Source organism: Mobula hypostoma, chromosome 3 (genome assembly GCF_963921235.1).
Source record: "Mobula hypostoma chromosome 3, sMobHyp1.1, whole genome shotgun sequence".
In the NCBI taxonomy this organism is placed as follows: Eukaryota; Metazoa; Chordata; class Chondrichthyes; order Myliobatiformes; family Myliobatidae; genus Mobula; species Mobula hypostoma.
Genome location: NC_086099.1, coordinates 217,528,040 through 217,555,760, shown reverse-complemented (window position 1 = coordinate 217,555,760; position 27,721 = coordinate 217,528,040). Strand labels below are relative to the sequence as shown.

The 27,721-nt window shown below is 42.3% G+C and overlaps 1 protein-coding gene across 1 annotated transcript in view; it reads right to left on the bottom strand.

The window, feature by feature from the left end:
- Positions 1 to 7,607: 7,607 nt before the first annotated feature.
- Positions 7,608 to 27,721, bottom strand: part of LOC134344530 (WD repeat-containing protein 48) — a 115,762-nt gene continuing 95,648 nt past the window's right edge. Inside the window, exons 14-19 of the mRNA XM_063044493.1 lie at positions 25,364 to 25,459; positions 21,773 to 21,878; positions 20,551 to 20,638; positions 17,231 to 17,307; positions 13,882 to 14,074; positions 7,608 to 9,681 (exon numbers count right to left, since the gene is read on the bottom strand). Coding sequence (XP_062900563.1) covers positions 9,586 to 9,681; positions 13,882 to 14,074; positions 17,231 to 17,307; positions 20,551 to 20,638; positions 21,773 to 21,878; positions 25,364 to 25,459 — 656 coding nt within the window. The 3' untranslated portion in view covers positions 7,608 to 9,585. The remainder of the gene's footprint in view (positions 9,682 to 13,881; positions 14,075 to 17,230; positions 17,308 to 20,550; positions 20,639 to 21,772; positions 21,879 to 25,363; positions 25,460 to 27,721) is intronic.

The window sequence follows — 27,721 nt, the reverse complement described above, 5'->3', positions numbered from 1 at the left end:
CCTGGTGGAACTATTTCTACTGACAAGAAAAGGAGCAAAGGCAGACCACTGGTACCTCAAGACCGGTTGCTTCGGGCAGGTGGGGCTCGTCGGCCTTGGACAACAGCCCACCTAGGAGAAGGAAAACTCTGATTTTAAACCTCCACTGCCTTGCGGCCATACCCACCCATAAGGTGAAGTAAAGGGAATTACAAAGGCATGAGAGAGGAGCTGGCCAGAATTGATTGGAAAAGAACACTGACAGGGATGACAGTAGAGCAGCAATGGCTGGAATTTCTGAAGGCACATCCTTAAGGGGAAGAAGTATTCCAAAGGAAAGGTGACGCAACCATGGCTAACAAGGTAAGCCGAAGTCAACAAAAAAGCCAAAGAGAAGGCATACAATGGAGCAAAAATTAGTGGGTAGTTAGAGGCTTGGGAAGCTTTTAAAAACCACCAGAAGGCAACTAAAAAAAGTCATTAAGAAGGTAAAGATGGAATACGAAAGTAAGCTAGCCAATAATATTAAGAGGATACCAAAAGTTTCTTCAGATACATAAATTGTAAAAGAGAGGCGAGAGTGGATAATAGACTGCTGGAAAATGATGCTGGTGAGGTTGTGATGAAGAACAAGGAAATGGCAGACAAACTGAATAAGTATTTTGCATCAGTCTTCACTGTAGAAGATACTAGCAGTATGGTGGAAGTTCCAGGTGTTAGGGCTAATGAAGTATGTGAAGTTACCATTACAAGAGAGAAGGTTCTTGGGAAATTGAAAGCTCTGAAGTGAGAATAGTCACTTGGACAATATGGTGTACACCCAAGTATTCTGAAAGCCGTGGCTGAAGAGATCATAGACATTAATGATCTTTCAAGAATCATTAGATTCTGGAATGGTTTTAGAAGACTGGAAAATTGCAATTATCACTCCACTCTTCAAGAAAGAAGAGAGGCAGAAGAAAGGAGACTATAGGCCAGTTAGTCTGACCTCAGTGGTTGGGAAAATGTTGATTATTAAGGATGAGGTCTCAGGGTACTTGGAGGCACATGATAAAACAGGCCAGAGTCAACATGGTTTCCTAAAGAGAAAATCTTGCCCAACAAATCTACAGGAATTCTTTGAAGTAACAAGCAGGATAAACAACGGAGAATCTGTTGATGATGTGTATTTGGATTTTCAGAAGACCTTTGACAAGATGCCGAACATGAGGCTGCTTAACAAGCTATGAGCCCATGGTATTACAGGAAAGATTCTAGCATCGATATAGCAGTGGCTGATTGGCAGGAAGCAAAGTGGGAATAAAGGGAGCCTTTTCTGGTTGGCTGCCAGTGACTAGTGATGTTCCACAGGGGTCTGTGTTGCAAGCAATTCTTTTTACATTTTATGTCAATGATTAGGATGATGGAATTGATGGCTTTGTTGCAAAGTTTGCAGATGATATGAAGATAGGTGGTGGGGCAGGTAGTTTTGAGGAAGCAAAGAGGCTACAGAAAGACAGACATATTAGGAGAATGGGCAAAGAAGTGGCAGATGGAATACAGCGTCAGAAAGTGTATGGTCATGTACTTCGGTAGAAGAAATGAAAAGGTTGACTATTTTCTAAATGGGAAGAAAATACAAAAATCTTCCCTAAAGGTTAATTTGCAGGTTGAGTCTGTGGTGAGGAATGCAAATGCAATGTTAGCATTAATTTCAAGAGGACTAGAATATAAAAGGAAGGATTGATAGGTCTTAGTGGGGAATGGAGCTGAGGAGGGGAAAGGATTAGCCATGATTGAATAGTGGAGCAGACTCAATGAGCCGAATGCCTAATTCTGCTCCCTAATGATCTTCTGTAATGTTAGGATCTTATAAAGCCCTGGTGAGGTCTTATTTGAGAGTATTGTGAGCAGTTTAGGGCCCATTATCTTATAAAAGGATGCACTGAAGCTGGAGAGGGTTCAAAGGAGGTAACGAAAATAATTCCAGGATTGAATGGCTTGTCATATGAAGAGTTTGATGGCTCTGGGCCTGTACTCATGGGAGTTCTGAAAAATAAGGAGTGACCTATTAAAGGCCTTGATTGAGGTGATGTGGAGAGGATGTTTCCTATGGTGGGAAGAGTCTCAAGACCAGAGGTCACAGCCTCAGAATAGGGAGATGTCCTTCTAGAACAGAGAGGAGGAAGAATTTCTTTAGCCAGAGTGGTGAACCTGTGGAATTCTTTGCCACAGACAGCTGTGGAGGCCAAGTCTTTATGTATATTTAAAGCAGAGGTTGAAAGATTCTAGTTTGGTCAGAGCATGAAAGGATACAGGCAGAAGGCAGGAGATTGGGGCTGAAAGGATAATTGGATCATCCAGATGAAATAGACCATATGGCCTAATTCTGTTCCTATATCTTAATGGTCTTGGGATAAAATGGTGGAGCAGACTGGAAAGGCCTAGCAGCCTAATTTTTCTCCTAGGTCTTGTGGTATCGAGGGAGAACAGGGGAAATTATGACAGCATAAGGAAGGGACAAGGGAGATTTAATTGGGAATAGCTGTTTTTGGGCAAATCCACGTCTGACATGTAGCCAGTGTTTAAAAGCCAACTGCGTAGAGTACAGGACAGGTAGTGTATACTTCAGTTAGAAGGAAGGACAAGGATGGCAAGGTAAAATAAACTTGGATGGCAAGAGAGGTGATGAATTTAGTCACAATAAAAGAAAGGTAGGTAAAGCTTAGAAGCTAGAACAAAGTTCAAGAAGGCCATGAAAGGTCCTTGGCAAGTAGGATTAAGGATTAAAGATTAAAGGCATTCTATGCATACATCGACAGCAAGAGGACAACTAGGGAGAGGGTGGGACCACTCAAGGATAAAGGGGGGAACATTTGTTTGGATGTGAGTGAGGTCCTTAATGAGCACTTTACATCAGCAAAGGACGTGGAGGATAAAGAGATCAGTGCTGAACTTATTGATGTGCTAAAGCATTTTAAGGTAAAGGAGGAAGTAGTGTTGGATCTCTTAAAGAACATTAAGGTGGAAGAGTCCCCAGGACCTGATGGGATTCAGAGAGGCTAGAGAAGAGATTGCTGGGATATTAGACCATATTCTTTGTGTCCTCTCTGGCCACAGGCAAGGGTCCGGCAGACTGACAAATAGCTCATGTTCCATTATTCAAGAAGGGCAAAGGTGATAATCCTAGAAACTACAGACAGGTGAGCCTCAAGTAATGTCTAACTTGACTTGAGTTTTTTCACGAGGTGACGTGGGTGATGGATGAAGGTAGAGCTGTGAATGTTGTTTGACAAGGTCCTTCCATAACGTTAAGAGAAATGGGGATCCATGGTGAATTGGCTATTAGCATTCAGACCTACTTGCCCATAGAAGACAGAGAGAAGTGGTCAAAGGGACTTATTCAAGCCGGAGGTCTATCTTAAAGGGATTTATGCTGGGGCCTCTGCTGTCTGTGATGTATGTAAATGACCTGGATGAGAACATAGGCGAGTGAGCTAGTAAGTTTGCAGATTGTACGAAGATTGGTGGTAAATCATAAACACAATCATTACACGTTCGGCACAGCATTGTGGGCCGAAGGGCCTGTATTGTGCTGCAGGTTTTCTACGTTTCTAAGAAATCCTGCAAATACTGGAAATCCAAAGCAACAAAAACAAAATGCTCCAGGAACTCAGGCAGCATCCATGGAAATAAACAAACAGTTGATATTTTGGCCCGAGAATTTTCTTCAGGACTGGGAAGGAGGGGGAAGTTACCAGAATAAAAAGGCTGTGGGGGGGGGAGGGGAAGGATAGTTAGAAGGTGATAGATAAAGCCAGATGAGTAGGAGAGATAAAGGGCTGGAGAGGGAATCTGATACGAGAGAAGAGTGGACCATTGGAGAAAGGGAAGGAAGAGGGGCACCAGGGGGAGGTGATCGGCAAGTGAGAAGAGGTAAGAAGCCTGGGTGGGGAATAAGAGTGATGGGGAAAGGGAAATTGAAGACCGGCAAAAAAATACAAGGAGATATAGGTCAGTTGCAGATACGGGTAGGGAGGTAGCAGAAATGACCCAGCCAAATGAGAAATGTGGCACCTTGGCAGGTCAAATGTAAAGAGATAGTATACTGTTAACATCAAGACCCTTAACGTTTAAGAGACATTTAGGTAGGTACATGAGTGTGAGGAAAAATTGAAGGCGAAGGCAGAATAGATTAGTTAGCTACTTGATTACTAATTTAAATTGGTTTAGCACATTGTGAGCAGATTGTACTGTTCTGTTTTACAGTACTATGCAAAAGTCTTGAGTATATATATTTTTGCATAGTACTGCTGCAACAAAAAAATACAAATTTCATGACATATGTGAGTGATGATAAACCTGATTCTGATATGGGTTTCTATTGTGGACTGAGAGTGGGAAGGGGGCAGGGAGAGGGGAATCATGGCTGGGAAAAGGGGAAGGGAGACGGGAGGGAGTGGGAAGAACCAGACAGACATAATTATGACCTAAAAAGTGATCAGATTTTCCTAAAGCTAGATAAAGAAAACCCAATTAAATAAATAACACAAAGCATTATACTTTTTCATTTATTTATTGAGAAAAATGATCATGGAAAAACTGTGAACCTCTAGCATTATCAGTTCATTCAAAGGGGAAATTAGAGTCAGGTGCTTCAATTGATGGGATAACATTCAGGTGTGAGTATGGGAGGCTCTGCTCTACTTAAAGAACATAAACCTGGGTCTTCACCATCAAAGTCTAATCTTCACCACACAGGTATTGCAAATGTGCCATGCTGCGACCACAGGAGATTTCTGAGGATCTCAGAAAAAATAATGCTCACCAGGCTGGAAAAGGATACAAAACCATTTCTAAAGAGTTTGGGCTCCACCAATCCAGTCAGGCAGATGGTGTCCAAATGGAGGAAATTCAACACCCTTGTTACTCTCTCCAGGACAGGTCGACCAACAAAAATCACTCCAAGAGCAAGGCATGTAATATTCCAGGAGGTCATAAAGAACCCCAGGGTAACATCTAATGAGCTACAGGCCTCTCTTGCATTGGCTAATGTCAGTGTTCATAAATTTACCATCAGGCAAACACTGGACAACAATGGTGTGCGTGGCGTGTGTACTGTGCAAGAACATTGCTGCCCATCTAAAGTTTGCTAAAGACCACTTGGATAAGCCTGAGGCTATTGGAAGAATGTTCTGTGTACGGATGAGTCTAAGATAGAATTTTTTGGCTTAAATAAGAAGTGTTATGTTTGGCGGAAAAAAAACACTGCATTCCAGCACAAGAATCTCATCTATCTGTGAAACATGGTGGCGACAGTATCATGGTTTGATCCTGCTATGTTGCCTCGGGACCAGGATGTCTTGCCAATCATCGATGGAAATATGAATTCTGAATTGTATCAGCAAATTCTACAGGAAAATGTCAGGGTGTCTATCCGTGAACTGAAGCTCTAGAACAAGTGTTTAGTTAGTAACAAGGATGGACGTTGAATCTTTGGACACTGCCTCACTTTTTTTTAGATATACAGTTCCCTAGAGCAAAGGGTTTAGATGGGGTGGAGTTTGTTTGGTGTGTTCAGGAAGCTTTCCTGACACAATATGTAGATAAGCCTACAAGAGGAAGCTGAACTCGATCTGGTATTGGGAAATGAACCTGGTCAGGTGTCAGGTCTCTCAGTGGAAGAACATTTTAGAGATAGTGATCACAATTCTATCTCCTTCACCATAGCACTGGAGAGGGATAGGAGCAGACAAGTTAGGGAAATGTTTAATTGGAGTAAGGGGAAATATGGGTGATCAATATTTAGAACAATTTGACAATCAGATGTAGAAGGTGCCCCTATTTATTAAACATAAAAGGGGCACCAGGGACACATTGATGTGTGCATGCAGTGTGATGCCGTGCATACCTCTGCCCTGAACCTGCCTGTCATGGAGGGAGTAAAAAAAAAATCTGCTTCGTCACCTATGCTGTTATCAACTATCAAAGTTAAACAAATTAATTAACCTGGACATTTTCTTTGGTTGGTTGCTCTAGCTATACACAAGAATAAAAAAAATTGAAAAGGACTGTGGTAGGTAAACAGACAAATGGCTTGTTTAATATTGACACACCAGGCAGGATATAACATAAAAAGAAAAGACTCACTTATACCTATTTTGCTGATGGAAATTCACTCAGTGCCCAATTCATTAGGTACAGGAGTGGAACCTAGTGTGCTGTTTTGCTGCTGTACCTCACCTGCTTCAAGTTTCGATATATTGTGCATTCCAGAGGGGCACTTCTGTGCACCACTGTTGTAATGTGTGGTTATTTGAGTTACTGTCACCTTCCTCTCAGCTTGAAACACTCTGCTCATTCCCCTCTGACCTCTCTTATCAGCAAGGCATTTCTGCCCACAGAACTGCCACCCACTGGATTTCTTTTTGTTTATCACACCATTCTCTGTAAAATCTAGAGACTGCCGTGTGTGAAAATCCCAGGCGATCAACAGTTTCTGTGCACACCATCTGGGACCAACAATCATTCCACAGCCAAAGTCACCTAGCCAACATGTATTCTCTATTCTAATGTTTGGTCTAAACAATAACCGAACACCTTGACTATGTCTGCAAGTTTTTATGCATTGAGTTGTGTCACGATTGGCTTGCTGAGAGCAGAAGTCTGTTGCAGTGCACCGTCCAATAACAATATAGTTAACGATGAAGCAGAAATCCTAAATGCTTGGAGTTCTGAAAACAGATTGTGAAGAACAAGTCCCATTTTCTATTCTACTATTTACAAGATATACGAAAACCTATAGCCAATAATTAATTTGTGAAGTATTGTCTCTGTTAAAATGCAGAGTACAATACCACCATTATTTTTTTTTACAAATTATGACCCCAACAATTATGAATACATATTCAAATGTAGTCTTTAGCCAGAGGGTGGTGAATCTGTGGAATCCATTGCCACACACGGCTGGAGGCCAAGTCACTAGGTGTACTTAGAGCAGTGGTTGGTAGGTTCTTGATTCACAAGGATACAGGTTACAAACAGAAGGCAGGAGAATTGGGCTGTGATAATAAATCAGCCATGATGGAATGGCGAAGCAGACTCAATGGGCTAAATAGCCTAATTCTGCTTCCATGTCTCATCATCTTATGGAAGGTCTTGAAGAAATAAATATTCAAGCCAAGTTCAAAGTTCAAAATAACACCATGAGATCAAAATCACTCACCTGAGAAGGTAGAAGGGACATCAGTTTAACTTCTTATCTGACATCCAGCATCTCTGACAGGACAGCAGACCCCTGGTCCTGCACGGGAGTATCAGCATACGCTTAACCCTAAAGTGGGACAAGAGACATCTTTCCGACTTTGAAGAGAGCATTGCAGTGTCCCAGGGAGGACAGCATGCTTCACTGTCTGGCACGGAGGAGCGGCAGAGGGATGAAAACTCAGCCAACTCCATCACGGGTAGCAGCCTCCCCAGCATCAATGACGTCTTCATCAGGCAATGCCTCAAAAAGACAGGCATCCTTCATTATGGACCCGCATCACCCAAGACTGCTGTCCTCTTATTACTACCATCACTGAGGAGGTACAAGAGCCTGAAGACACACTCTCAAACATTTTAGGAACAGCTTCCTCCTCCCCGCCCCCCCACCATCAGATTTCTGAACAGACATTGAACCAGCTCACTATTTTTGGTCTCTTTTTGCACTAATTGCACTGTACTGCTGCCGCAAAACAACAAATCTCACAACATATACCTGATTCTGACAGATACAGCTGCACATAACGGTAAACATGTCTTTACAAAAGAAGGCTTGTTCAGAGGCCTTAAACTATTTCACAACAGCTCTGAAAAAGCAGAATTGGGAGTGCTGTCCAGCTGCTTTTGTAAATCAGAAGCAACTCAGGATGGATTATTCCCACTAGCCAACCACTCTGGGTCTGTTGTCTATCTAAGTGTTTCTGCTAGAAATACAAGTTGAACCAATCAATATTTAAAAGTGAAAGCATTCAACCTAATCTGAAGGTTGTTCTTTTCTCCACATATAATCATGGGAGAAAGAAAACAGTCGAGGGAATGAAAGCTGAATCTATCCTTCAGTGGTCTTTGCACAATGGCTTTGCTTCCTTTAAATTCAAAGCTGAATTCTCTTCAGGCACTCTAGTACAAGAAACATTAACAGTCTTGTTTTGCCTCTTCTACAAGTACATAAAACTTTTAATGTCAATACAGAAATGAGCTGGTGTACACAGATCAATTCGAAGAGGGAGACAACAGCAAAATCCAATGAACACAAAATGGATCAATGCTTTAAAAAAAAGGCAATAACTTGCCTTGGCATGATGAACTTAAATGTTCTCTGCTTTTACATTATTTAGATTTATTAGTTGCACCCAATAGCTGACGTTTACAACTGGAAATATGAACTGGAGTTTGCATTCAAGGGTGTCCTGTCTGTTTTGTGTATCTACAGTATTATGAGATTGAAAGCACTACATTGGTTTAAATATTACTTTATTTACGCCTTTACGTTTCAACTCTGGATTTCTAGTATCCAAAAAAAAATTGCAATCAGCTACAAAGTCTCAAAAGCTTTCCTTTTTTTAAAAAAAAAGTTTTAAAAAGTTGTCATTTAGCTGAATAAAAAAGTACAGTATTTACATCAAACTCCTCCCAAGGTAGGATCTGGATATCGGTGGTCCTTCAGACTACTGGATTTCTTTCTAAAGGAAAACAAATCACTTGGTTATTGTATTCCACTTGGTTAGCCTAGACTCAGAACCTTTCCAGTAATCCACACCCACCGCTGATAGTTCTAACAAGGAACTTGACCTCGCAACCTCAAAATTGTCCCTACTAGCCCTGCTACCTGGTACTTTGTTCTCTTTCTGGATAAAGTGTCTCTACAAGATCTCATCTCTGCTGGATTAGCTCTAATAGTGTAGCACCGCTAAATAAACCGAATAAATATTGAGAACAGTCAATCTTGGGGGAGAATTTACGTTGAGCTTACAGCTTGGTTCCAACACAAGCAATGAATCTGCTCTTTGCACGTTCCCTTTTGATCTCATTCAGCCACCGTACCTCATAAAGGAGCCATCAGAACGGTTGACACTTGGATGCCATTGAAAAAAAATGCCTGGAATGTATGGAAATACTATTTACAGTGACAAATAACATCAGATGTAGAAAGGTGACTAGTGTGTGATGCCAAGGCAGACATATCTGAGAGGGCAACAATGTGTTAGGAACAAATAAAAGGACACCTACTGGATGAGGTGGTTATGTCCATTATCTGGAGCGTTTATCTATGCATTTTACCCTGTACAGTGTATTAACCACCACACTATAAATCTATCAGAAATCTCTGGCCTGCTCATTAAGACAGTGCACTAGGAGTTGCTTTAATTTACATTCTGCATCCTTTCTAAATTATATAACATTGGAAACGGACAAATAACTTGGCGCCTTTTCCCCAGACAGGATAATTCAACGAGCGGTGCAAGGAGCACTGATACTACTCTTTTCACCCAGTACAGGAAAGGAAATTAGGCGCAGAGGGAAAGTTCAGAATGAAATTATTGGCTTCTACGAGTCAAGCCCTTTTCCTTCCTCGAGAGGACATCACGTTGACTTCTGCCGATAGTGAAGCGTCAGGTCCCCTCCACTTTTCCAGATGAAATGCTTCACGGTCCGCAGATCCATGTTTGGATCAAGCACCTGCAACAAAGTTTAGAGAAGGTGGTGTCGTCAATTAAAAACATTTGATAATGGTTCGTCGCAGTAACAATTGAGATGGCGCGGCCTATCCAGATGCATCATGGCGTGATATGGCAACTGCTCTGCCCGTGACCAAGGGAACTGCAGAGAATTGTGGACACATCCCACTCAGCCTGACACGGAAAACCAGTCGTCCCTCCATGGACTCCGACTGTATTTCTCGCTGACTCGGTAAGGCAGCCAGCATAATCAAAGACCCACCCAACCCAAGCATTCTCTCTTCACAGTATTCATTAAATAAGCTAGAATCAAATAGATGATAAATAATATGGTACCAAGTCCCAGCGATACTAAAGTCTGAAAGCACGTACCACCAGGCCCAAGGGCAGCTTCTATCCCGCTGTTATAAGACTATTAAATGGTTGCCCGGTTCATTGAACAGCACCCAGTATGAGGGACTCTTGAACTCTCTATCTACCTCACTATGGCCATGCACCTTATTGTCTGCCTGCACTGCACTTCCACTGTAGCTGTAGCACTTCATTCTCCATTCTGTCACTTTTTTTTCTTGTACTACCTCAATGCACTGTTGTAATGAACTGATCTGTTTGGCTACCATACAAAACAAAGTTTCCCATTATACCTTTCATTGCGACAATAATAAGTCAATTTACCAATTTAGTTAGAAGAGCTACCTACTGACAAATCATAAATCTGGTCCAATTCTAATCGCCAGTGCTGTCTTTTGTGGAGTTTTCACATTCTCCCTGTGACCGTGGGCTTCCTCCACGTGATTAGATTAGATTAGCTTAGATTAAACTTTATTGTCATTGTGCCAAGTACAGATACAAAGCCAATGAAATGCAGTTAGCATCTGACCAGAAATGTAAAGAATAGTATTATTTACAAAATAACTGTGAATAAAAAGTAAGTGCTACAGCACACAAATATAAAAGTACTGAGACAGTACAATATGGTTGCAATACTGCTTAGTGCTGTGATGTGAGGTTCAGCAGGGTCACAGCCTCAGGGAAGGAGCTCTTCCTGTGACTGCTGGTGTGGGAGCAGAGGCTCCTGTAGTGCCTACCGGATGGGAGGAGAGTAAAAAAGTCCATGGTTAGGGTGAGATGCATCCCTGATAATGCTTTTCGCCCTGCTCAGGCAGCATTTATGGTAGATGTTCTCAATGGTGGGCAATTGGGTGCTGATAATACACTGGGCAGTTTTCACCACACGATGGAGTGCTTTGTGGTCCGATACTGGACAATTGCCATACCACACTGAGATGCAGTTGGTGAGTATGCTCTCAACGGTACAGCGGTAAAAGTCCGTCAGTATCCTGGGACAAAGGTGAGCTTTCTTGATGCTCCGCAGGAAATAAAGGTGCTGTTGCACCATTTTGATCAGAATGGAGAAGTTCAGGGACCAGGTGAGATCCTTGGAAATGTGGACACCAAGGAATTTGAAGCTTGATACACGCTCCACTACAGCTCCGTTGATGTAGATGGGGGTGTGAGTGTGGCTCCTAGCATGCCTGAAGTCCACAATGATCTCCTTGGTCTTCTGGGTGTTAAGGGCCAGGTTGCTGTCGCCACACCACACAGCCAAGTGCTGGACCTCCTCCCTGTAGGCCGTCTCGTGATCCCCTCTGATCAGGCCAACCACAGTGCTCCAGCTTCCACCCACATGCCATGATTTGGAGACTGGTAGGTTAAATTGGCCAATGCAAAATTAGCCCTAATGTAGTTAAGTGGTAGAATTTGTGATGGGAATGTGGGGAGAACAGTTTATAGGGAATCCACGTCACATGCCGGTGATAATAAAACCTGATTCTGATTCTGACTAGAGGGTGTGGAAGGAGAAATGTTTTGTGAACCAGCATATATTTGGCAGGCTAAATGATAATGTCATAAGGACCTATGGAAAATCACCAGTTAAACCACAAACACCAAAGAAGGTGTGATGGGTGAACTCCCAACTTCTCATTGAGAAACAGCAACTACGTTTCTATGGAGCAACTTGAAAAAGCAACTGTTTCAAAGCTGTTCACACAATGAATTCCTTTATCCAGGCAAAAATTACGACCATCTTGTGTCAACAATGATCAAATGAAACTATTTTGTAATTTTAGGTGACAAAAGAGGGCAAGCAAACCTCAATCACCTTTGAAATTTTTAAACTACATCTGATTCACAGAAGTGTGCAGATGGACTTCTGGTATTGGTGTTGCTCAAGGCCTGATGCCAGGCAAATAACCTCCTCCTCAAATCAACAAGACAAAGGAGATGGTTATTAACTTCAGGAGAATTCGCATCACTAACACCCCTTTTATACATTGGCGGCACAGCAGTGGAAACTGCAAACAGTTTTAAACTCCTGGGAGTGCATATTTCAAGGTCCCAGAACACATTCTACACTATCAGGAAAGCTTACCAACACCTCTACTTTCTGAAAATGCTGAAGAGAGCTGGATTATGCACATGTACAGTCACGTCATTCTTCAGATGTACAGTGGAGAGCATTCTAACGTGTGGCACGGTAGTGTACGGGTTAGCGAAAAGCTTTACCACGCTAGTGACCTCAGTTCAATTCCCACCGCCGCCTATAAGGAGTTTGTAGATGCTCCCTGTGACCGCGTGGATTTCTTTCAGGTGATCCAGTTTACTCCCAATTCCAAAAACCTATGGGTTAGTAAGTCACTGGGTGGTGCGGGCTCATTTGGGTGTGCTGTATCTCTAAATAAAATAAAGGAAATAAAAATAACACAGACATGAGGTAACGTTGTAGCTCTATAAAACTCTGGTTAGACAATTCTGATCGCCTCATTATCGGAAGATGTGGAAGCTTTAGAGAGTGTGCAGAGGAGATTTACTGGAATAGGTTGAATGAGTTAGGGCTTTTCTCATTGAGGAGGAGGAGGAGTGACTTAATAGAGGTGTATAGGATAAAGGCACAGGTAAAGTGGCAGCACAAAGTGTTTTTCCAGGTCAGAAATAGCTGATACAATGGGGCAGAACTTTAAGATATTGAGAGGAAAGTATAGAGGGATATCAAAGGAGGCTTTTTTTATACACTGACTGTGGTAGGTACATGACAGCGGTGGTTGTAGAGAAGATACCGTAGGGACATTTAAGAGACTCTTAGATGGGCATATGGATGAAAGAAAATCAGAGGGCTATGTGGGAAGGAAGGATTAGATTGACCTTAGAATAGGTTCTTCTGGTAAGATGGAAGACACTCCTGGAAACAGTGGCATCTCTGGGTCCACTCAAGGGTGTAATTGTTCATCCTTTACGTCGCTTTCAGGATCGCAAGACACTGCTGGTTACCAAGAACATCAAGTACTGCATGCAGATCTACCTCACCAGCAAGTTGCAGGATAGCAGTGCGCACCGTGTTGCAGTCTGCTTCAGCCAGGAACTTGATGCGTGATCCAACAGATGGTGCGGGTGATTGTCTCGGACGTTTTGTTGGGATTGCCAGACCTTGTTGGACACTGGTAATGTACAATACTGTGAGTCTGCTTCACTGGTTCACTGGCGAGACGAACGGCAGGGGAGCTGTGTGGCCTCGGTTATGGCGCAGACCAGGCCCTCATTCAGGCCTCAGGACCACCTGTTGCAGCCACCGAGGAAGGGAGATGCTGTGCGCTGCTCAGTTCAGTCTGGGTTGGGGGCTGAATCCTCCTGCCAGTGCTGCCCTCCAGTGTTTGCACAGTGAAAGAAAAACTGGATTGGGTTCATCTGCAGCTGCACTGCACAATATGAGGAACTGCTGTGGGCTGTTCTTGCAGAAACTTGGCTCTAGGACAACATCTATGCACCATTAATCAACAGGCCATGACACTCAGGGCTATTTTATTATATTTTTAATATCATTTTTTGTAACTGTATGCTTTTCTGCTATCATAATCATATGTGCTACATGTGCTTTGTGCTGTATGTGTTGTTGGTCCTGTGTTTTCACCCGTCCCCAGAGGAACACTTTAGTTTGGCCGTATTCATGTGTGTGGTTAAATTAAACTTGAACCTGTTAAAGGATAGGCACAACATCGTGCGCCAAAGGGCCTGTACTATGCTGTAACGTTCTAGGTTCTATATTATAAATATCTGCAACACATCTTTCACCAATGATCTGGGGGAACCCGTGAACTCAAGATGCAATGAACCATGCTCAACAGCTGAGACTAGGCAAACTAACCTGATCTTGACAGAGAAGTTCAATCTTCTCCTCGGCTAGCACGGCAATATCTTCTTCCTTGTCCTGTTCTCCGGGTTTCTCATTGTTTGAGGAGCTTGTGGTTTGTGACTCGTTATCCAGGTTGATGATCTTCTCATAAACATGCTCCATCACTTTTCGAACCTGTAGCATATCACTGGCCGATAAACGGTCCCTAAAAACATGATTAAAAGTGTCACTTTCGCGAGTTGCTCTCAATGCTGTTAGTAGGCAGGGCACATTAGGATAATGAATCAAGAGATGTTACAAAAGGAAATAAAATCTAAAATAAAAGCAAGGCTAAATTTATATAGGCACCCCTATATTTAACAACTTGGGTCCTAGAATCACCAGTAGATCACCTCATGATGACAGTACCAAGGTAGCATATTGGTTAGTGCGATACTATTACAAGGAGCAGACAGGGAGGCAGATTCTGGAATGGGGCAATAATAATAGGGTTGTAATGGTGGGAGATTTTAAACTTTCCTAATATTGACTGGCATCTCTTTAGAGCAAGGGTGGAGTTTGTTAGGTGTGTTCAGGAAGATTTCCTGATGCAATATGTAGATAAGCCAACTGGAGGAGAGGCTGTATTGGGAATTGTACCTGGTATTGGGTGGGAGGTGCAGCTGCGAGATACCTGGTCAGGTGTCAGATCTCTCAGTGGTAATGATCACAACCCTGTCTCCTTTACCACAGTGCTGGAGAGGGAGAGAAACAGACAATTTGGGAAAACCTTTAATTGGGGTAGGGGGCAAATGCTATCAGAGGCAGGAACTTAGGAACATAAATTGGCAGCAGATGTCTCAGCAAAATGCACTGTCAGTGGTGGTGGTGGAAGCAGATACAATGGGGTCTTTTAAGCGCCTCTTAGATAGGTAGATGGAGCTTAGAAAAATAGATGGCTATGCAATAGGGAAATTCTAGGCAGGTTCTAGAGTAGGTTACATGGTCGGCACAACATTGTGGGCTGAAGGGCCTGTAATATGCTATAGATTTCTAGATTCTAGGTTCTAACTTGGGACATTCTGGAGAATTCCAGCACTGTCTGTAAGGAATTTGTACATTCTCCTCATAAACCATGTGGGTTTCTCCAAGTACTCCAGTTTCCTCCCACAGTCCAAAGACATATGGTTAGTAAGTTAATTGGTCATTGTAAATTGTCCTGTGATGGGTTAGGGTTAAATAGGTGGGTTGTTGGCTGGCACATATTGTTGGCCTGTTCCATGCGGGGTTCTCTAAATAAATAAATAATTTGAAACTACTCAGGCATTTTTAGTTTTAGATGTCACTGCACCCACTGCTGTTGTTTTATTTTTATTCCTTAAACAATCACACTCATGTTAAAAGCTCCTAATGTACTTAACTGCTGCTTTTTTTAAATACTGAAAGAGATCAACAACAACGGCCTGAAATGTGCCTAGCTGCCCCCAGTCACCTACTGCCACCAGGAGTGTTGCTTCCCCGCGTAGAAGGTTCTGAACTTTAAAATTTTATACACATGTATAACAATCTCAACCTGTGCACTGTTAGAATTAAAAGGAAGGGATTCAGTGGAGCCTCAGACCCTTTAGTGTTCCTGTTACTGAATTCCTTGCTTTTAAGCAAGGATACCACGGTAAATAACTAATTGCACCTTCACGGGCAGCACAGTCTCATAGTGGTCAGTGTATCGCTTTCCCATGCTAGCGATTAGGGTTCAATTCCCACTGCTGTCTGCAAGGAGTTAGTATTTTCTCCCCATGACCACGTGGGTTTCCTCCCCGAACTCTGGTTTACTTTTAACTCTAATAGAACAGAATTGCAAAAGTTTTTGCATCAAGACGTGAATCAAGAGAGGGCGAATTCAATCTTCTTCTTTGCTCTTGTTTGCCAATTACAACGGTGGCAACGCAAACAGATTTGGGGCAAATATAAATGGGCAATAAACAAAGCTGCCCTTAATGTTACTTGCACCTTGAGCTAACAATACAGACTTAAGTTGACCACAGTCAGCTTGACACAGTCTCATAGTGGTCAGTGTTACACTTTACTGCGCTAGCGATTAGGGTTCAATTCCCGCTGCTGATCAGAAATATAATCATCATCTTCAGTGCCATGTCGTGTGACGTGGGCGATCATGGTCTATCCATGACCATGACTGTTCTTGGCAAATTTTTCTACAGAAGTGGTTTGCCATTGCCTTTATCTGAGGAGCCATTACCAATACTCTTCTGAGATTGTCTGCCTGGCGTCAGTGGTCACATAACCAGGACTTGTGATCTGCACCAGCAGTTCATACGACCATCCACTACCTGCTCCCGTGGCTTCATGTGACCCTGATCAGTGTGTGGGGGGTGAGGGTGGGGGGGGGGGGCTAAGCAGGTGCTACACCTTGCCCAATGGTGACCTGCAGGCTAGTGAGGGGAAAGAACACCTTATGCCTCCTTTGGTAGAGATTTATCTCCACTTCAATTCAATCTTGAAGCTTCTAATAATCCTGATCTGATCAATTTTTAAATCTCAAAGTGCACCACTGTTTTATAAATTCACATGTAAAGACACAAGTGTGATAGTATTTCTAAACTGCTGCTGGTCTTTCTGGGTGGAACTTGGCAGGGCATATCCCTGACATACAGTATAAGCTCAGCACAATGAACCCAGATACTAAGACGATTTTGTTCTTAGGACCAGTATTCAATTCACACAAGAACTATTATAGTGAAGGTGTTCAAGGGAGCTGCTGAGGATCACTGAAATCAGAATTAGCAGCTCAGTACAGATGCAGAGAAATAATCAGGAGCTAAAATATTCTGCTATGTGAACTTTACTTGGATTTCACTGTATAAAATGGACTACTAATCCCCTCAGAAATGTTTTAGAAAGATACTTGTAGTTTAAAAAGTCAGTACTTCAAAGAGAAAGCTTAACTACCTTATCAAGGCAACTAATGTTTGGCCAATAAATGTGGTTTTGACTGTGATGTTCACATCTCCAAGACTAGCTGTAAGTAAAGCCTTATTATATATTTCTAATCAAGCTATAATAGTCACATTAAACATTGTAGGAACAACATAGGATCAAGTTCAGTAGGTTTTTATACAACACTACTTTTCCAATTGGTACTATATTACATTACAAATCACATCTCTTTGATATCTTAAACACAACGCTTGCTGCAAGAACCCAACAGTCCAAGACTCCCTTATGCTGAATACCTCTCATGTATACGTGGTCCAAAGAACAAAAGGACTAAAGAGGGAGTTGCTCTCAACACCAACACAGGGTCAGATTAGCTGCTGCAAGGAAATAATTGTCATTCAGATCTCTTTCATTTCAATCTACTTACTTCTTAAGTGTTTTTGCTCCTGAAGAAGAATGAGGCTGGAGGTAGAAGGGGATTTTATTGAATTTCGGCATGTTCTTCTGAAAAAGGAGAGTCAAAAATAGTAAGGTGCAAATTGCCTACAGCCACTGCATTAATAAAGAACTTGGTGCCAGTAACCAATATCCAAAGTAAATTTACTATCAAAGTACATATTTTCTTGTGGGGATTCACAGTAAATACAAAGAAACAGCAGAATCAATGAAAAACTACATACAAAGACTGACAAACAACCAATGTGCCGAAGAAAACACTGTGCAAAAGCAGAAAGAAAATCAAAAGAAAAATAATAGATAAGTAATGAATAATAATGAGAACGCAAGTTGTAGAGTCCTTGAAAGCGAGTCCATAGGGTGTGGAATCAGTTCAGTGTTGGGGTAAGTGAAGTTATCTACTCCAGATCAGTAGCCTGATGGTTTAAAGGAAATAGTAACCAATACTATTTACTATCTAATATAATTTATTAGAGCAGGAAAATAGTATTCCTACAGCCTCTCCTCTTGTAGGCTTAACTATATATTGTGTCAGGAAACCTACCTGAAACACACCTAACAAACTCCACCCTATCTAAACGCCTTGCTGTAAGGAGATGCCAATCAATATTGGGGGAATTAAAATCTCCCACTACGACAACCCTGTTATTATTACACCTCTCCAGAATCTGTCTCCCTATCTGCTCCTCGATGTCCCTGTTACTATTGGGTGGTCTATAAAAATCACCCAATTGAGTTATTGACCCCTTCCTGTTCCTAACACCCACAGAGACTCAGCAGACAACACGCTGGAGGAACTCAGCAGGTCGGGCAGCATCAGTGGAAAAGATCGGTCGACGTTTCGGGCCGGAACCCCTTTGTAAGTCCTGACGAAGGGTTCCGGCCCGAAACGCCGACCGATCTTTTCCACTGATGCTGCCTGACCTGCTGAGTTCCTCCAGCGTGTTGTGAGTGTTGCTTTGACCCCAGCATCTGCTGATTATTTTGTGTTTGAGACTCGGCAGACAATCCTTCCATGACTTCCTCCTTTTCTGCAGCTGTGACACTATCTCTGATCAGCAGTGCCACGTCCCCACCTCTTTTGCCTCCCTCCCCGTCTTTTTGCCAAGTTTGCAGATGAAACAAAGATTGGTGGAGGGGCAGGTAGCATGGAGGAAACAGGTAGGCTGCAGAAGGACTTAGAAAGATTTGGAGAATGGGCAAGAAAGTGCCAAATGAACTATAATGCTGCCAGTTTGGTAGAAGAAATAAATGTACAGACTATTTTCTAAATAGGGACAAAATCTAAAGATCTGAGATGCAAAGGGACTTGGGAGTTCTTGTGCAGAACACCCTGAAGGTGGTGAGGAAGACAAATGCAATGTTAGCATTCATTTCAAAAGGTCTTGAATTCAAGAGCAGGGATGTGATGTTGAGGCTTTTATAAGGCACTGGTGAGGCTTCACCTTGAGTACTGTGAACAGTTTTGGGCCCCTCATCTTAGGAAAGATATGCTGGCATTGGAGAGGGTCAGAGGAGATTCACAAGGATGATTCCAGGAATGAAAGGGTTATCATACAAGGAACGTTTGATGGCTTTTGACCTGTACTTGCTGGAATTTAGAAGGATGAGGGGGGATCTCATTGAAACGTTTCAAAAGTTGAAAGGATTAGACAGAGTAGATCTGGAAAGGATGCTTCACATGGTGGGAGAGTCCAGGCCAAGAGGGCACAGCTTCAGGATAGAGGGGCGTTTATTCAAAACAGAGATGCGGAGAAATTTCTTTAGCCAGATTTGTGGAATCTGTTGCCACGTGCAACTGTGGAGGTCAGGCCGTTAGGTGTATTTAAGACAGAGATTGCTAGGTTCTTGACTGGACATGGCATCAAAGGTTACAGGGAGAAGGCTGGGAAATGGGGTTGAGGAGGAGAAAAAAAGGATCAGCCATAATTACATGGCGGAGCAGACTCGATGGGCCAAATGGACTAATTCTGCTCCTACATATTATGGTCTTATCTCTGCCTTTCATAATTTTAAAACCTCTTATTGGGTCTCTCTCCACATTGGTGCACTTGGGAGAGAAACCCATGGTCATCCAGCCTGGAGTGAGAGCAAAGGAGATGCACCAGGATGTTACTTGGATTAGGTTCTTTATTATGGAGAGAGTGGGGGGGGGGGGAATGTGTAGTCAAAATCTTTACCCTGTGAGGGAATATCAAAAACAAGGTGCCATATGTTAAAGTGAGAGGGAAGAATTTTTAAAGGGGATCTGAGGACACAGACAAACACACAGACTGTCTAAGGTCTGGAACACACTACGTAAGGTGTTAGTGCAATCAGATCCAATTACTCTATTTAGGAGGTATTTGGACAGACACTTCAATAGGCAAGGCATTATGGACACAGTTCTAACGTAGTATAGATGGGCAAGAAAGATTAGCTTTATTTGTCACATATACATTGAACCATACAGTGAAATCTGTTGTTTAGCATCAAATCAAATCAATGAGGGTTGTGCTGGGCAGCCTGCAAGTGTCGCTACGCTTCCAGCGTCAACTCACCAACCGCAAACCTTTGGAATGTGGGTACCTGGAGGAAACCCACGCGGTCATGGGGATCACGAACGGAAATTCAGCCCCAGTCAGTGATTGCTGGCACTGTGAAGTGAAGTGCTAATTGCTATGCTACCGTGCCACCCCACACTCCAAGGCTGGTCAAAGAGCCACCTTCAGTGCTGTACAACTCCAACCTTGACTAAAGGAAGCCCAAGTTAGTTCTTATCTGGTGAACTTCAGGCAAGGGCAGGATATGATGCTCTTCACAGTCAACAGCCTTAGACCAGGGGTCCACAGACCCCTCAGTTACTGGTAGGCGCCCATGGCACAAAAAAGGGTTGGGAATCCCGGCCTAGACTATAAGGTCAATGGAGGCATCGAGGAGTGAGGTCTCTGTGGAACCAGATATTTCACAAAAAGTACAAATGCTAATATTTTTTCATGATCGTAGAAATGTGTGTGATTTACCAAGGCACTTATGCCTACTGAGTGATTATTGTTTTGTTCTTGACTTAAAAGACCTTGCACTCAAAAGGAAGGTTTAAAACAAAAGTCTGAAGTCATATTCCAGTTTCTGATCATGTGTGGTACTGCTGCTGAACTCATGAATTCAGAATAAAAATCAGGTTCTGCTCAAGGTGAGATTAATAAGGTATAACTAAACAGAGTAAGTACTACAGTGAAAGAGTCCTGAAAATAAAACCACCGTTCAAAGGCACCATGAACATTTCTGAGTGGAATCAGATGAATCACTTACGTCCACGGTGATGTCGATAACCCACTGAGGCACGGTTTCATTCAGGAGCATGGATTCCGTTTCACCTCCTGCATCTCGGCACAAAAGCCTGCAAAGAATAACTTTGTAAAATGTCATCGTCTTTTCCGGCTGATAAAAGAATAGTGAATAGTGGACAGGTAAAGTGGTTGGAACATGTTCAGTAACTGCTGATGGAGAATTCCATATATTGAGTCTTGCGAATTGCAACGTGCCGAGGCAGAAGACAGGATGTCGTTCCCTGAGTCTACATTGGGCTTTATAATAGAGCAAGAAGTCACAGACTGAGAGAACAGAGAGACAATGGGATGGTGGCATGAACTGACTGTAACTAAAGGTCCAGATTCCTCCTGCAGACAGTGTAGGTGTACCAAGAGGACACCGAGTCTGTGTTTGGTTTCTTCAGTGTAGAGGCCACACTGTGAACAACTAATGTAGTGAATTAGACTGGAAGAAGTACAAGTGATTTGCTCTTTTACCCGGAAAAGCTCTTTAAGTCCCTGGTTGGTGGGAAGAGATGCTATGTGTCTGGTGTTTCATCTCTTGAGTTGCATGAGAAAGTACAATGGTAGGAAGGTGTGGAAGAGAAGATTAGGAGTCGTGAAGGGTGTGATGCCTTCAGAAAGCTAAAGGGGGAGGGGAATGTGCATCTGGTGGTGGGATCTTGCTGCAGCTGGCAGAAAGAGCAAAGAATTATCTACAGAATACAAAGCTGGTGGGAGGAAGGAGAGCTCTGTCGAAGAGGTATTCTGCAGATGCTGGAAACCCACACCAGACTTTCATTTTGCCCTGTCGAGGGAGTGAGAGCAGAAGTGTGGGAAATAGATGATATGCGGTTAAGAGCTCTGTCCATTATGGTGGACAGACGTGTTAGGGAAGAAGGAAGACATCCAATTACTGCCCACTAGGTTACGCTAACGTGACGGAAACTATCATCTATGGTGCCACCATGTGACATTTCTTCACCCTCTTGATGTTTAATTTGGGTTCTGCCAGTGCCACTCAGTTCTTAAAGCCATAGTGCAAAAACAGACAATAAAAGAGTAAATTCCAGATGCGGTGAGTTGATGTATATTCAATCATACACAATTTGCATTTTGTAGATAGTAAGGCGACCTAGTTAATTGAAAAATGCAGATGAGAATCCCTGAGTTGAGCTCACTTTTGGCCAGAAGGACCAGAATACAGGGGTATTATACAACACCTGAAGAGTGTGCGACCTCCTGCTTCACCAAATATGACTGGAGTGTGTGGCGGCACTTGAAAATATCCATTGCCTTTCTGAATTCTGTTCTCCTGCTCACCATTAACTATAAAGGAAAAAAAAAATTTTTAACTTTCCCCAAAATTCAGTCTTAAAAGTTATTTGTTTTACAAAATTTGAACACTACCTGAATATAACAAAATTATGCTCATCGACGGATTATTTCACAGCTTGAATGAGTTCTGTGACTGCTTCAAAAATGAGATGATCTCTCACAGGGGTTCCCAACCTTTTTTATGCCATGGACCAATACCATTAAACAAGGGGTTCGTGGACCCCAGGTTTGGAAGCCATGGTCTATTAGAATCCTAATGCAGGCAGACAAATAGGCAAATTCTGTTATCATTTCCATTATTACAACCCTATAAAGATCTTAAAGCTTTGAAAGCAAAGGAGAGCTATCTAAATCTGAGCCACAGAAACAATGGACAGAAACTCAATTAATTTTAAATCCTGTGTTTGATAGCTTTATTGTAGGGATGTTGGACCAAGACTATTAGAATGAAACCATTAACAAAAATCTCAGTGAATGGAGGGATCAACTCCAGGGACTGAAAGATTATGAGAACATTACTTATAAGGATAAAGACAGATCATCTCACCCTTGAGAGTGCTGGAGCCTTCAATAAGTAATTTTTGCCTCATTCCCATTGCCTTCCCTGTATGGTGGATCTTTGGACATCTTAAACTAGAGTATATGAAATTATTCAACATTTACAGCGTTCTAGAGCAGAAAGTTCCAAAGATTTACAACCATCAGAAGAAATACCTTTGCGTGTATTTTAAACGGAGGACCACATATACCTGCTACTGCTGTATGCCTCCACAAGAGGAAAAGGGCCTCACATTATCTAACCTGTTAGGCCCCCTTCTGAACTTGTATGTTTCAACTAGAACATTTCCCATTTTTGGTAATTATTTTAAATATTACAGCTGCATAGGAAGTTGCTGAGATTGCACCTGGAATATTACATGCGTTTCTGGTCAGCAAACTGTAGGAACCATACGATTAATCTAGAGAGGGTGCAGAGAAGAAGCACAAAGATTTACAACTCTCAGAAGAAATCCCTTTGCACGTGTTTTAAATGGAGGAGAGAGCTGTTTCTGGAGGGCCTGAGCAATGAGAGACTGGGTAAAATAGGACAATGAAGAAGGCTGAGTGGTGACTATATAGAAGCTTATTAGATCATGAGGGGAATAGAAAAAGTGGATTGCAGTCTTTTTCACAGGACAGTGGAGTCTACAACTAGACGGTATAGGTTTTAGGTGAGGGGGAAAGATTTATAGGGTCCTGTGGGGCAAATTTATTTTTGAACTGAGGCTGTTGGGAATATAAAACGAGCTGCTAGAGGAAGTGGTAGAGGTGTGGAAAATCACTAACATTTAAAAGACATTTGGACAGTTATGGGGATAGGAAAGATCTGGAGCAGGGGTTTCCAACTTTTTTTAATGTCATGAAGCCTTACCATTAACTGAAGGGTCCAAAGACCCCAGGCTGGGAAACTCTAGAGAGGGATATGGCCCAAACATTCATGCAAATGGGACTAGATAGGAGGCATTATGATCAACACAGATGAGTTAGGGCAAAGGAGCTGATTCCATACTGTTTGACTCTATAAAACACCAGCTTTAAAACTGAGCTGATAGCCACAGCTTTTTTTGTGAAAACTTTTGAACTTTTCCATATTTAAAAGCTTTTATAATTTTTGGAGGGGAACTGCAACGATGTGACTGACAGCAGAATTTTGCCAATTACTTTTTTAACTCCTTGATACTGTCTGAAATTAGGTGTTGTATTTAACACCCACACAGAAGCCCATTTAGGGGCCATACTTCTTTGGAAAAGTAATGGCAAGATTCATTAATGTCACTGACATCAGGTGCTGGTAGTAACTTATGCTAGCAATCAGGTCTGCACATATAGCATTCAGGAGACTGAACTAACTGAACTCAGGCAAACATTCTGCTCAGGTAACATTGCAAACCAGAAAACGTAAAAGGACAAGAAAAAGATTAAACACGATTAATGGTTTTGTTCCTTCACCAAACTCATGCAAGACAGCTGCTGAAAACTATATGAGCAACCCAAGAAAGAAAATAATTTATTGTAATCAGCTAGAAATGCAGAATTTTAAGACAAATCCATCAATGATGAAGGAAATAAAAACTCACATGTGTAAACCTTTGACAAGAGAGAAAGAGAGAGAGGGAGAGAGAGAGAGAATGTGAGTGAGTGAGAGAGAGAGAGTGAGAGACAGAGTGAGTGAGAGTGTGTGAGACAGAGTGAGAGAATGAGAGAGAGAGAGACAGAGAGAGCGTGCGAGAGAGAGCATGTGTGACAGTGAGAGCAAGAAGTGGTGGGTGTGTGTGGAAGGGATGAAAGGGGCTTGTTTCGCTGTTGTTGCTTATGTGGTTCTGCCGAATATGATGGGGCAGACTACGTTAGTGCCGGACTGTGTGGTGACCCCAGCACAGCCTTGTTAACGCAACATTGTTGATACATTACACTGATGTACATGTGATAAGTAAATATGAACGCATGTTTCCTTCTTCCAGTTGCTTTGTTCCCATTCCCATGCTTGAAGGATGCATCATGAAAGTACCTCACTCTGCAAGTTTAGATCTTAAAACTTGTTTTCAGTCTTTCACAAATCATTTAACCAAGCCTCACTTCACTTCCATTCTCAACCTCTTTCTGATATAAAATGCATTTTACCATCAAATGACACAAAACCACATGCTCAATACTAGTGAATAGGCTTATCATCTCTTTAACTAAATAATTAATAAGACATCTTTCTTTTGAGTGTTGATTGCTATGTTCTCTTTTAACTTCAAGTTTTCAACTTTTGAATCAACCAGTCAAAAGTTTGACCAAGGTCTCTCTAAGATGATAAACACAGGAGATTCTGAAGATGCTGGCAATCCAGACTACTACACTCAGCAGGTCAGGCAGCTTCGCGTCCTGGTGAAGAGTCTCAACCTGAAATGTTGATTGTTTATTCCTTTGCACAGATGCTGCCTGGCTTGCTCCTGCATTTTTTGCGTGTGGCTCTCTCTAAGATCATCCTGGCACAACACTTCCCTTGTGCATTTTTATTTGACAGCACACCACAACGTTTTCCAAAATCAGTCTGGATATACTTTGAACAAAATGGCAATAGATTGGCTTGTGGAACAAAGAACGTACCACTGGAGCAAACAGGGCAGAGCTCAAGTCTGCCTAGTATTCAGAGCTGCCAATGTAGCTGTGCAAGTATTTATTTCCACATGCTGGAAGAGATTAGCACCCAATACTTCGTCCATGTCATCAATAAGGAGTCAGGTAATGGGTGCTCACATCCTGTTACTTTAGGTGTTCCCAATCTTTTTTATGACATGGACAAATACCATTAAGCAAGGTAGGGAACCCCTGGTTTAGAGACTCTTGAAAGAAGTTAACAAAATAAATCTTAAAAGCCTTCATGTCATCATAACACTATCTGATTACATTTTAATAATTTGTACCCAATTTTGACACGAAATACTGACCTATATTCATTTCATTTTCCTCTTCATCCATAGGAATAATGTGTGTTCTTGGCCAATACTCCAACAAAGCCTGAAGCAACAGTCCTCCAAGGTTCACTGAAATCAAAATGAAAATACCCAACTAATTAATTCTCTCCACATTCTGATGTGGTACAACTAACAGTGACCCAGGCTCAATCCTAACCCGGGGTGCCGATCATGTAGAGTTTGCACATTCTCCCTGTGTGCTCTGTCCTCCTTCCTTGCGGTGGTAGGTTAATTGGACACTGTAACTTGCCTCAGGTGTGCAAGTGAGCGGTAGAATCCGGGAGCAGTTGATGAGAATGAGGGGAGGATGGAAAAATGGAATTAATGCAAGGTTAGTGTAAATGGGGCAGTTGGTGGTCAGAATGGACAAGGTGGGTCGAAGGACCTGTTCTGTTTCCATGCTGTACCTATGACTCCATGGCCCAGACACTGGGGCAACTAACCTAAGCCTGTATGAGCTTGGGGTGCAGGAGGAAACCTGCATGAGCTCCTGGAGGAAATGCATGTTTCACAGACAGAATGGGTAAACTCCATACCACCAGCATCACAGAATAGAATTGAAACGAGAGGCGTTCCACTAGCTGTGACATCCCTTTTTTAAAATAAACCAATGACATCTGCAAACATAGATATATACTATTTTTCATTTATCCAAGATTAATTAATATGTGCCATGCCGTCTGATGGAGGCAATCATGGATAACCATGAATGTTCTTGGCCAATTTTCTACAGAAGTGGCTTGCCATTGCTTTCTTCTGGGCAGCGTCTTTACAAGATAGGTGACCTCAGCCATTATCAACACTCTTACAACCATCCACCACCTGCTCCCATGGCTTCAAGTGACCATGAGCAGGGGTGGGAGGGGCGTGGACGGGGTGGTCATTAAGCAGGTGCTACACCTTGTCCAAGGGTGTCCTGCAGGCTAGCAGAGAGAAGGAGCGGCTTATAACTCTTTTGGTAGAGATGTACCTCCACCCCACCACTGAAAGAGTACAAAGTAGATATTCCTCCTTCCCAATTAATTCCCAGAGCCGGAATTCAATGGATATCAAATGCATCCAATGTTTCATGTCCCAGATGTCACACACAATCTGCACATGATTATTTTGTATTTACTAACATTTAACAATAAGAAGCTGATCTTCATACCTTAACAAGAGACAACATGTCTGCTCATTCAAGTTACTTTTTCTCTTGGAATTTTTTAAGTAATTTGCAAGGAAGTGAAAATGAAAATACACTGTTCAGCTCTTGAAAAGCCAATACATTGAAAACAAACTCCGGACATCCAGTGGTGCCACAGCACATTGAATTTAAAATAGAGAAACTGGCGTTTCAGCTTGGCCAGACTGTGCCTGCATTCGTAAGGAAGTTTTTGATGAATGAAGATTAAAACTGATCCAAGTTCAGCAGGTCATTCAGCCTATCTACTCCATTCCAGTTCCGTATGAAGTAATCTCATTCAGTCCCATTCCCTTCATCTTTCTTCATAGTCTGGCAAATTATTTTTCCCTTGTGGTATCAAATTTCATTATGAAAGCCCAAATCACTTTTGCTTCCAGAAAAGACTGCAGATCCTAACCACTTACTGTATTTTAAAAAAAGCTGACCCACTGTGTCTTTGCTTTGCAACTGTGCCCCAGCGTCTTAGTACCGAGTAAAGAAATAACTTTATCTTATCCTACCCAAACCCACCATGACTTTGTTCTCTCACACCTCCTTTAAAGCCATTGTAATTGTACTCCAAGAAGAATAAAACTTTTCAAGTTCATTTTATTATCACACATGTACTGAAACATGGTGAATACAGTGAAATGCACTGTTTGCCTTAACAACCAAGGTAACCGAAGGGTGTGCTGGGGGCAGCCTGGAAGTGTTGCCTCTCATTAGTGCTAACATGGCATGCACACAATGCTTGGCAGAACAGCACAGAACACAACAAATGACTAATCGACAACAGCAAAATGAGCCATTTTCCACCCTCCCACCCACACACACACAAAACCGGTCCTCCAATCCCAGGATGGGCTTCCAGTCTCCAGTGGACTCACAGATAACAGGCCTCCGACTGTTACAGTTACATTCCCAGGAACCAGTCTACACTCTCTAAGACCTCCATGCCCTTCCTTAACTGAACTCCATGCTCCAGATGTGGCCTATTCAACACTTCATAATTGTCTTCACTTGTGAGATAAGTTATCAGTAGACCCCTACATTATCTTCAGCCACACAGGATAAAAACGAAGAGACATGTTTCAATGCAATTGGCACTGAATTACTCAGTTTTAATGTTTAAGCACCTTATTTGGCCCCTTTCCAGATAGGAGTTA